This window comes from Typopeltis vanoorti, chromosome 12, assembly GCF_054136105.1.
Source record: "Typopeltis vanoorti isolate ZY-2024b chromosome 12, IOZ_Tvanoo_1.0, whole genome shotgun sequence".
Taxonomy (NCBI): domain Eukaryota; kingdom Metazoa; phylum Arthropoda; class Arachnida; order Uropygi; family Thelyphonidae; genus Typopeltis; species Typopeltis vanoorti.
In genome coordinates this window covers 97,042,479-97,054,810 of record NC_143560.1, presented here as the reverse complement: position 1 = coordinate 97,054,810, position 12,332 = coordinate 97,042,479, and the positions used below count along the sequence as shown (strand labels likewise).

At 35.3% G+C, this 12,332-nt stretch overlaps 1 protein-coding gene and 1 non-coding gene across 5 annotated transcripts in view; both read right to left on the bottom strand.

Moving 5' to 3' along the window:
* Positions 1-12,332, bottom strand: part of LOC150101039 (uncharacterized) — a 592,625-nt gene that overhangs the window by 337,665 nt on the left and 242,628 nt on the right. For all 4 annotated transcript variants that reach the window (XM_090401634.1, XM_090401633.1, XM_090401632.1 and 1 more), the window contains exon 11: positions 8,940-9,014. In XM_090401634.1, the coding sequence (XP_090257760.1) occupies positions 8,940-9,014 (75 nt within the window). The remainder of the gene's footprint in view (positions 1-8,939; positions 9,015-12,332) is intronic.
* LOC150101040 (U6 spliceosomal RNA) lies at positions 94-198 on the bottom strand. The gene has a single exon (XR_016549205.1). It is a non-coding gene; the product is annotated as a U6 spliceosomal RNA (small nuclear RNA).

Here is a 12,332-nt window from a genome sequence, read left to right as displayed (position 1 = left end):
AGGCTCTTTATTTCAGTATTTTTTTTTAATGTTGGATGCATACAAGAGAGGTTGGTTGGTCAACCTACAGTATATTAGAAAAGTATACGAGACAAAAATGTGGAAAAATTTGCAATTTTGCATATCACTCTTGAGCATGGGCAATGGTAATCTTCTCTGAATCATTCCAATTTTAGCATATGCAATGTTGAAGAAAGTATACAAGCAGTACAAGAACCAAATGCACAGGCAGTACATTTCTGTTGTTGTTGTACTGTCAACGTCATGGGGTTGCAAATAGCTGAGTGAAGGGTGTTCTGTGGAAGGGACAACTTGCACAAGATTATGGTCTGAGTTAGTGAGAGAAGTAAGTATTGTGAATCTCATTGTAATAAATCTAAAATGAGAACTCATAAAATAACGCTTAATGGAATATACATATTCATGGAATATATATATATATATGTTACCGCTAAAGTGCAGAAATCAGTTATTCTGCAGATTATCTAGGTATTGTGCAGATTAACTACGGTGATCCGTTAATGTGCGGAAAATTGTTTCATTTCTCAAATTACCTAGGTAATCTGCACATTACCTACTAGGCACTCGTTAAAGTGAAAATAAGATCTTTGCTGGAACAACAGCAACGTTTCTGTACGCTTAAATTAACGTAATGTTATTTATTTATTTTACGATATCTAAAGAATCAAGTTAATACAATCAAACAATCAACAAATTAGTTGATAGAATCAATCATCAATCAGTTAATATAATACAAGGAATCAAACGGTTTAAAATATTATTACAATTAAGAAAAAAAACATATGATAAAATTATGTTTACTTATTAAAGAACCAAACTAAAAGTGATTCCGCACATTAATGGAGCAAATCAGTTAATCTGCAGATTAGCTAGGTAATCTGCACATTAACGGTTTTCGCACTTTAGCGGTAACATATATACTCATAATAATGCTTAATATAAGAAAAGATCAAAGGAATTGGGAGAGTGGAGATGGCTCTCAGATATCCTGGATAGCAGATCAGATGGGTGATTTAGATTACCGTTAAATGCAAATACCCCTACACTCTACTGATATTGCCTGCTATTTATATTTAGTGTTGAATACTATGGCAACAATGGATCAACGTAGTCTCAAAAAAAGCCAAACAGCAATTGATGAACAGCAATAAACAGATGGTTGCAGTCAAACTACAAGATGGGACCATAACCAGAGACTGATATGCTATTGCAAAATGAACTGAAGAATTTTACTCAGTATTATATCAAGACGAATTAAATGAAGAAGACAACTACAAAATAGCTGAAGTACCAGATTCTACCAGAAGTTATATGGAGCATCAAAAGCTTGCAAAATGGAAAAGCTGCAGGTGAGGATGGAGTTATAGCTGAACTTCCAAAAGCAGGTGGAGAAATGATCTACAAACTTTTAGCAAAACTATTTACTTTATGCCTGAAGAAAACTGACGTACCAAGAACATGGAAGAAGGCTAACCTAATTCTGCTACATAAAAAAAGGTGAGGTAGAAGACTTGGCGAACTACCGACCTATCTTGGTTTTACTGATTATGAGAAAACCTTTGATTCAGTAAAAACTTGTGCAATACTTAAAGCATTACGAAACCAACAAGTGGAGAAGCCATACGTCAGGACTATCAAATCAGCATACACCAATGCCACAGATTTTTCCATTGAAATTTCATTTCAATGGAAAAATCTCTACTGTGGAAATACAGAGAGGTATAAGGCAGGGTGACATAATCCAAAATTATTCACAGCATGCCTAGAAGAAATATTCAAACTTCTTGATTGGGAAAGGAAAGGTCTGAAGATTAATGGAAGATATTTAAGCCATTTACACTTTGCAGATGACAGTTATCTTTACTTCAACTGATCATGAATTACAGACGTATCCAAGAACTCCAAATTGTTAGCAAAACAGCTGGACTAAAGATAAACCTAAAGAAGACCCAAGTTATGTTCAATAGCTATGTCCAATCAGAAATAATAAAAATCAATAATAACAAAATTAAACAAGTATATCATTACATATAGATTAGGACAACAGATATCAATGGAACAAAATATCATGGACGAAACTAAAAGAGCACGATGCTTGGGTGGAAAGCATTTGGAAAATAATATTCAATATTCCAAAGCCACTGAAAATAAAAGATTTTAACCAATGTATTCTTCCTATATTGACATATGACTGTGAAACATGGACACTTAATGCAAAGGAAACTCAAAAATTAAGAACAACACAATTTAGTATAGAAAGAAGTAAGCTTGGTATCACAAGACTGGATCACAAAAGGAATATGTGGTTAAGAAATCAAACCAAAGTGTCTGACATCATAGGAAGAGTGAAGCATCTAAAGTGGGAATGGGCTGGGCATATTGCTCGAAGACAAGATCAACAATGGACAAAAGAAGTACTGGATTGGATTCCATGAGAGGAAAAATAACTACGACGCTGACCTAAATCACAGTGGATTGATGACATCATCAGATTTGCAGCAGTGATATGAGAAAGGAGAGCCATGGTGGAAAGTTTTGGAGTAATCTTGAAAAGGCCTTCATCCAGGAGTGGATCAACAATGGCTAATGATGACTATGGTAACTCCTTCTTTTCCCTGATTGCTATTACCTGAATATAACATGTTATTCTTCATATTCCTTGAAAGGTTGTGTAGATGCTAAATGCTAAAATCATGAAGGAAGATCACTTCAATATTATGTCAATTTATTTAACAGTATTAATTCTCAACACAGATTAATAAGAAAATATTTAATCTTTATTTAATTTATTTGTTGATATTTTGCTGGTATTGTGGCTAGCATCTTGAGCACACAGTTTAACACAGAACATGAACTGCAAAAATTTGGTATAACAGTAGGACTAGTTTAAAAAAATTGTAACAGACAGTACAAGGAACTAAAATCCTAATTGGCACAATCTATTGTTGAATATATATATATATATATATATATATATATATATAGAGAGAGAGAGAGAGAGAGAGAGAGAGGGAGAGAGAGGAGTAGGTATTAATTTAATCTTAAAACAACTGTCTCCCAGATTTTTGGTAAATCGATACAGTCATGTGTGTTTAAGGTTTGGAGAATATTTTAAAGCTGCGGCTGATTCCAAAAACAATCTCTGACTTATATTGACTTCTGTGTAGCACTTTTGTTTTCTTCCATTTGATCCTGTGTGAAGGAGGGGGGGGAGTATCCAAGACATGGTCTGCTAGTCTGGACTTGCCATAATGATAGTGACAAATGTATCTTTTTATGTTCTCCAAGGCAGATGTCAACAGTTCTTCTTGTCAGTGCATAGTAAGACAGTCACAAGTACAGCACTTCACATGCTCCTGGATATGATAAAGGCGAGAATTTGTCCTTAGGCAAACAGATGAGAGTTGCCAATTTGACATAATGTTTAAACGTGGTATAGAGCTGATTTTTATTAAGCACTCTAGATATTTTTTGCATGTACCCCAAATGAACGGAATGGTAACAGTTTTGTGTAGTCTTATGTATTCGGCAATGGAGAGGATTTTTCGGGAAGCATTTAATATTTTGTCTATTCTTTGGAAATTATAGCCATTGGCTAAAGCATGAAGCAAGTAAATGAATTCAGTAATAAGAGCATTGTTATTGGAACAGATAGCTTTGGCTACTCTGTGAGTTAGTGTTTTCATGATACTGTGTTGTTGAGCTGGATGTTGGTGTGATTGTTTATGTAAATATCTCCCTATAGGTTTTTTATAAACAGAAAATGATAATGAACCATCGGGCAGGTGTGTAACTAGTGTACCTAGGAAGGAAGACAGTCATTAGCTTTCTGTTCATTGTAGAGTAGATTTTAGGTGTTGGCTATTTAAATACACTAAAATGTATCTAATGTGTCTGGACCATGTGGCCAAATAGCAAACACATCATCAACATAGCATACAGACAAACTACTGGTTTGAGAGTGGCAGTATTCATAGCTTGGTTTTCCAAGTGTCCTATGTAGAAATCAGCTAAAGGGGAAGAAAGGGAGAGTCCATTGCAAAATAACCTACATGTACTGAAAATTTAAATAATTCTAATATATCTAGGGACATTTGCATGGTGTGACTTCAGAGTTTCAACTAATGGTATAATGGTAAACAGTGAAGTAATATCAAAACTAATCATTATGTCTGAACTTTTTACAATATGGTCTTTTAATATACTTTTTCGGTGAACAGAATTTTTAACAAAGGAGGAAGAATTAATTTATTTTAATAGAGGCCCCATCCACGAGAAGTTGGTTAACCTATAGTAAGTTAGTACCATGGATGGGCAACTTGTGGGGGGGGAGAGCTAAAAATTTAGCTAGATGTTTGGCAAGTTTGTATGCAGGAGTGTTTATACTATACACAATTGGGTGTAGGGATGCATCATGTTTGTGAATTTTAGGTGCTTCAAATACTCTGGGTTTTTTATATGAAAAGGCTTAAATTTGTTAACAGGTTCTTTTGGCAAGGTAGTAACTTTTTTAAAGTAACTTGCAGACTTTATTCTTTTGTGAGTTTGCAAAAGTATGCATTTTGCTTTCATATTCTATTATATTCATAACCACAATGGCATTACTTTTGTCTGCTTTAGTAATTATTGTATAGCTCTTTTAAAGAATTTATTACCTTCTTTGGCATACTGTTTTTGGGAGGTTTGCATTGGATTAAGATGTTGGCTACATTCCAAATGAATGTTATTGGCAAAACTGGAAGTAGGGCATATATTCCTTGTGCAATCAAAGCCATTATTTTCACTTTTGGAACTTGCCCAGGTGTAACGGCAAAGTTATGTCATCAACTTAATATGCTGACAGCTTCATCCATTACAGCTACTGATGATAAATTTTCAATAACACGAATGGTATATCAATATATACCTCAATCCTTAAAATAAATAAATAAATTTTGAATAATCTAATAAAGAAAATATTAATGCACCCTGTTGGGTATCTACCTGAATACTGAACAAACGAGGATGGGCTGGCAATTTGGGATTTAGCTGACCAAATTGTATTCTTATTCGCTTAAACCAAAACACAAAATGATGGTACAAGACAAAATTTATGCCAGCTGGGACATCGCCCGGTTAAACAAGGCCCCCCCCCCGTTGTTTTCGCCAGGGAACCAGGGTGAACAATGAAAAGTCAGCTACTGGAACAAATCTGAAATCACACCCCCAACTCAACATCAACAGAGTTAAAAATCGGTACTATCAACATAAGAAGCCTGAATGGCAAAGGAATGGAGCTAGCTGAGGTATTAGATAGGTACCAGATCGACATAATAGGGGTGACTAAAACAAAAAAGACAAAAACTGGTGAGATCTTTCTGAGCAATAAATACAAAATGTTATATTTAGGCAATAACAATCAAGGAGATTGTTATTGCCTGAATATCACTCTACTTGAGACTGCCTGCCATTCAACACTTGAATGGCAGGCAGTCTCAAGTAGAGTGATGTGGGCTAATATCAGAATGGAGAACAGCACAATGAGACTTATTTGTGCATATGGTCACACAGAAGGTTCTACTAAGGTAGAAGTGGAGAAATTTTTTGATGCTTTAGAAAAAGCAACTGACACAATGAAAAAGGAAAAGTTGGTCCTCCATGTTGGGGATCTAAATACCAGAGTAGGAAATGATTGTCAGACATACAAAAATATTTTGGGAAAATTTGGAAAAAAAGAGCAAAGCTAACAATAATGGCAAATACCTCTTGGATTTCTGCTGAGGACATAAACTGGTTATTACTAACACCATGTTCCAACATAAAAATGTGCACAAATTCACATGGAGAGAAGAGGCAAGGAATGAGAAAATTCTCATTGACTATGTTACTGTTGATAGCGATGTTTTCTCCCTGGTGCAGGACACCAGAGTGTACAGAGGATTTGAAATTGGAAGTGATCACTATTTAGTCTTGAGCAGCATAAAATTGAACTTCATAATGAAACAAAAAACATGTAACAAAGTGTTTTAAAGCGAATAAAAGTTGAGCAGCTCTCAGATGTGCAGTGTAGACTAAAATACACAGACATCATTCAAGAAAAAATGAAAGAGTTTGAGAACAGCAACCAAAACTTGAAGATTCAATGGCAAGCCTTAAAGAAAACCCTGATAGATTCAGCAAAAGAACCGTGTAGTGAGGTTGTCTGCAAGGATAGAAAAGTCAGAACTCCATGGCAGACACAGGAAGTTAAAGAGGCAGTGAAGAAAAAAGAAGAAAGCATATCAAAAGTTCCTGGCAAATAAGTCACCTTGTGCTCTTAGAGAATACAGAGACAAATGTAAGAAAGCTAAACACTATGTAAAACTAGCTAAACAAAAGTCATGGGAGGACTTTCTCAAGAACATAACAAATAAATATCAAGAAGGTGGCAAAATATTCTGGAGGTTGTTGAAGACGCTTAGAATTGGAGGAAAGAGTGCTGTAAAAGGAGTTAGGGATGATAAAGTGACATGAAAACGGGAGAAAAAGATATCCTTGAAGTATGGAGTAATTACTTCGTAAAATTGCTAAATGAAACAAGCAGTGATAGCACAGTGGTAAAAAACACTCAACAAGCATACAGTCAAGAATACATATCCATACTTGAAATAGAAAACGCCATCAAAGGCCTGAAATGTGGAAAGGCAGCAGGAGGATGATATTTGACCAGAAATGATTAAGCATGGTGGTATAAAAGTCTTACAGTGGCTGCACTGCATAGTTCAAAAGGCCTGGACAGAGGGACAAATTCCCGATGATTGCAGTAGAGCTCTCATTCATATATAGTACCCATATATAAAAAGAGAAATAAAACTGAATGTGAGAATTACAGCGATTATTCCCTACCAAGTGTTCCTGGCAAGATTTATGCAAGTATACTTGAGAAATGGGTGAGAAGAATTGTGGAAGAAAAGCTTGGTGAAGAACAAGCTGGATTCAGGCCAAATAGAGGCTGTCATCATCATCAGATCATCACTTTACGACAAATAGTTGAGAAATCATGAGAATATAATAAACATCGGTATTTAAGCTTTGTCGATCTGGAAAAGGCATATGACAAGGTGCCAAGAGAGAAGCTATTCAATACGCTACAGCTATATGGTGTGAATGGGAAATTATATCAAGCAATACTTAGTCTTTATCTGAGTTATAAGTCAGCAGTTAGAATTGAAGGAAGTACAGGAAGATGGTTTAATGTTAAATCTGTGTGAGACAAGGATGTACATTATTTATATGGATCACTTTATGAAGGAAAGTGGTATTAAACCTGATATCAAAATTGGAGGTGTTAATCCAGCTCTTTGCTTTATGCGGACGATGTTATACTTCTAAATAAATCCGCTATAAGTCTGCAAGATTCCCTGACTAAATTGAATAACTGTTGTAATAGGTATGGTATGAAGGTCAGCAATAAAAAGACAAAGAGAATGAAAATAGGCAGAATCGTTGAAAATGTCGACGGCATTGTGAATGGAGAACCTATGGAACAAGTAAAACATTTCAGCTACTTAGGCATGATTTTTAGTGAAGATGGTAAATTAAATATGGAAATAGACAACAGAATCAATAAAGCTGGTATGGTACGAAGTCAATTGAATAAATTCATATGGAATAAGAGAGATTTTAGTCAGAACACTAAATTAGCTGTATACAAGACAGTGTTCAAACCTCTTTAAACTTATGAATCTGAGAGCTGGGTCAGAAGTAAAACACTTGACTAAAGACTAGAGGCTGCAGATATGAGAGTCCTGAGAAAGATTAGAGGCGTGAACAGATGGTGTCAATGGCAATATCATATTAAAAACTAAGATATTAGGAAAGAACTTGACATTGTCAGTATCCAGGAATGCATTAGCAGAGCTAATCTCAGGCGGTATGGTCACTTAAAGAGAATAGCCCAGGAAAGATTAGCAAAACACGTGTTCTTCTCTGCCAGGTTGGCAGGAAAACGACCCAGAGGAAGAGCAAGATATATGTGGATTGATACGGTATAAAGTGCCTTAGATGATAGAAATATAAGATCTGATAGTGTTGGAGTCTTGACAAGTAACAGACTGATTTGGAGGAAAATTGTAGGTAGGAAGTTAGTAATGATGTAAATTTTTCATGTAGTACTATCATATCCTGTACACCCCTTGAGGGTACATGTCAGGAATTTGATGATGATGATTAGAAAACATTAAGGCACACTATTCTAACTATAAGGAATCCTTAGAGTAAATTGGTCCTATTTGGATCTTATTCAAATTAATAATTTTTACTTATACAGTGATTTGTTCTCATAAAAGATAAATCGATAGCTCATGTATTCTGCAATTATAATGTCTGTTTAAATTCAGTTATTCTAAATTGATTAATGAAAACATTTTCATTTTCAAGAAAAAAATTGTTTAAATTATAAGTGCAAACATTCAAGTTTGCAGTTATAATTTTTTTTAAGTTTAAAAATATAATAAATGCTTATAAGTAGAAAGAATTTATCATATCAAGTCAGCTAGTAGTAGTAGTAATTGGGACTCCTGTAATATTAACAAACAGTTAACAGTCAATCTCATGAAAATTCGAAATTGCAAAAATCTGCTTAATATTTAAAAAAAAAGTTATCAATTATTACTGTAATTCTATCTGATCTCATGAAACCAGAAAATGTCCTTAAAAAGATATATATATATATAAAGAAAATTGATACATAACTATACAGTCCCTGTAAATGTTTGTAACTACTCACAGACTAAGAAGCAGAACTAATATTCCTAGTATTTCAATCAAGTATTTTTTTCATATTCATATTCTGTTATATAAAAGTTTCATATTCTGCTTTAGTTATTACTGTATAGCTATTTTAAAGAACTGAAAACACAAAACATTATAGAAGTTAAGTAAAATTGCAAAATATTTACTTTCTGGAAAATATTTAAGGCTTGTTCCTTTCCCTTTTGTGATAAAACCTGGTAAAACTTCTCCTTCTTCTCCTTCTAAAAAGAAATTTAAAGCAAAATTTCTTATTCCTAAGTATAAAATGAGCACATTAATAAGTGTTAAATTTATTCATGAATGGTTTTTGTTAATATTTCAAAATATATTTTGAGGTTGCTTATAGGTTGCTTGAATGGATCTGGTTAGACATGAGGAGACTGCTGCAGAGCCTATAAAGAAATATGGATAAATTGTATTCTGATCAAATTTCCAACCCTCACTTTTGAATGGTGAACCTGACAAAAAGGTATCCATTTGAATTCATTCACCATGCATTCAAATGCATGGTGAATGAATGAGGATGGCTAGCAATTTGGACCAAACTCTATTTTATATTTTCTGAAACTACATATACATGGTAATGGTACATCAGTCAGATATCAGGCTAGAATGTCCTACAGTTACAAAGTCTTGCTGTTTTCATCAAGTTCTCAAAGTGATGCAGTGCAAAGTTCCCCATCATAACAACTGCTAGAGAACTGAATATGAGCACCATTAATGTAAGTAGTATATTACACTCTATACCCCCCGCCCGTATTTACGGACTCCCAAAAATACATAAAGAAAATGTGCCATTATGTCCCATTGTGGATGGCACTGATTCCCCCACATACAAATTCGCTAAACATTTGGCCAAAGAGCTCGCACACTATACTGGCAACACATAAAAAAACTCAGCCCACATAGAAATCAAAGCCAGCATAGAAACCCTTACACTCCAACATACAGACATAATGGTCAGCTTGGATGTCTCCTCCTTATTCACAAATGTCCCACTCAAGGAAACTTTAGAGCTAATCCAAGCTAAATTTTCTCCCGATATCTCAGCAATATTTTAGTTCACAATGAACTCAGGCTATTTCGTTTGGCAGAGAAAATTCTACACACAAATAGAGGGAACAGCCATGGGTTCACCACTCTCCCCACCCTTGGCCAATTTCTTTATGGAGACCTTAGAAGAAAAAGCCTTAGTCTCTGCCCCACAAAAACCAACCATATGGCTTTGCTACGTTGATGATGCGTTCGCTATTTGGTCACATGGCTCTGAAACACTCCTGTCCTTCTTAACACACTTAAACAATCAACACCCCAGAATCAAGCTCATCCTGGAAAAAGAGGAAAACAACAGCTTCCCTTTCCTAGACACAGCAGTCACCTGCCAGCCTGATGGAACCTTGGTGTTCTCAGTATATAGAAAACCCACCCATACAGGCAGATACATTCACCAACAATCCCCACCCCCCTCACAAAATATGGAGTGGTGAAAACACTATACAACAGGGCTAAACTAATCTGTTCTAACAACATGACCTTAAACACTGAACTAAATCACATCCTCAACACTTCTTCAGCGCCAATGGCTACCCGCCCCCCAAAAAAATCCAAAAAATATTAAAACCTACAAACTACAGCCCCCCCCCCCCTCCACAGCAAGGATTATTCTAAATCCATCACCATTCCGTATATCCGAGGCACCTCGGAAAAAATTACCAAAATCTTAAAAAAACATGATCTAACCTCCTGTTACAGACCATACAGAAAATTGGCATCCCTTATCCACTCCACTAAAGACCAACCACTTCCCCTAGACCTACCTGGTGTATACCAGGTCCCTTGCAGCTGTAAACTGTCTTACTTTGGCCAAACAGGCAGGACAGCGAATATCAGAATTTCTGAACACAAGGACTACATCCGGTTGCACCAGTACAGCCACTCTGGTCTTGCAGACCATGCTCTGGATACACGCCACAGAATACGGTGGAAGAAAGCTACAGTAATACACGTAGCAAATACAAATTCGAAAGACTATTTATGGAATCAGCCTCAGGTCTAAGAAACTCTCCAAACCTCAACAAATTTGGTTGTATGCGACTGCCCCAAATTTGGGAGGCTTACATCAGCAGACCTTCAGCCCAACAGCCAAGAACACCTACTTAGCCCACTAGAGGGCACCATCAGGACTTTTAGGAGAACAATAGCTTCATCTCTTCATTCTCAGTTACTGTGTTGTAGTGCCTACGTGCATGTGCCTTTTTTTTTGTAAGTTCCTTTTGAAGATAGTAATGTGACGTTGCCGAAATATCGGAAATATTTATTAAAGTGTAATTTAATTTATATTCGTATCTACGTTGTTCAATTCCTTAAGTGATTTAATAATACACTTGGTAAGAAATTTTATTTTTGTTTTAATCCTTTACCCAAGAATACACAAAGTTGGTTTCTGCTTGATCTGTTATTCTGACTAATCAATTGTCAGAAGTAGTCTTCTGATGTAAGTGGCATTAATGAAAAAACGATGAAGACAGAACTGGCATTTTAGAAATGCAATGTTGACATATATGATAATATTCAAGCTAAAAAACCAATGCATAGTAATAATGAATGGACACAAAAACACACAGGTTAGAGCAATTACTTTACACACAACTAAGAAAAATAATACTTAAAAATACTTAAAAATCTTACCCTTTGCCAAGGGGAACTGGTAGTCACATTCATTTGTCCACTGACAAATGTCTATTCAAATCACTTACAATTCTGCCACATCTGTTCTACTCATCATAGTTCATTCCAACTTTTCAGATGAAAACAACTGTAAATCACTATGCATACACACACAAATCAAACAGCAATGGCCACAAAACAGACCCTTGAGGCACACTACTAGTGACATTAAAGGGACATTCCCTTTAATTCCCTCAATACACGTGGTGATATACCGTTAAGTCCTACAGCCTTATTGATATCACTCTACTCAATTGCTCATATACTTCCTGCTCTATCCCCACTGCTCTCAGGCTCTTCATAATGTTAATTTGACAAAAATACCTTTATGAATTGTTCATTTAACATCTCTACTATATTCTCTTCAGTGGGATTTTAGGATCCCAACCTTTTAAATTCAGTCTGTCTTCCTACTGGTATGCTTAAGCGCAATTGTAGTATATCTTTGTGCTCATGAAGATGCATTGATATCCAAGGGAAAATATCAGTCTAATAATTTAATAACTAATATAACATTAGTTAGTTATTATCACCAGATGTGTTTTCTTCTCTAAACAACAACAACAACATGGATGATAATTTTACCACCTAGCTAGTGTATCCACTCTCCAACCAACAGGCTCCAGGTTCAAATCCAATCATGCAGTGTGAGATCCACTTAGTGGCATCCTGAAGTGGCTCAAAAAAAAATCTCATATTTGGTCTCTGGAGCAGGGCTTCCAAATTATGTAAAAATAAATAAAAATACAAAAATATATAAATATAAAATGAATAATAATAAAAAAAGAGATCACCAAATGGTAGTAATGCAT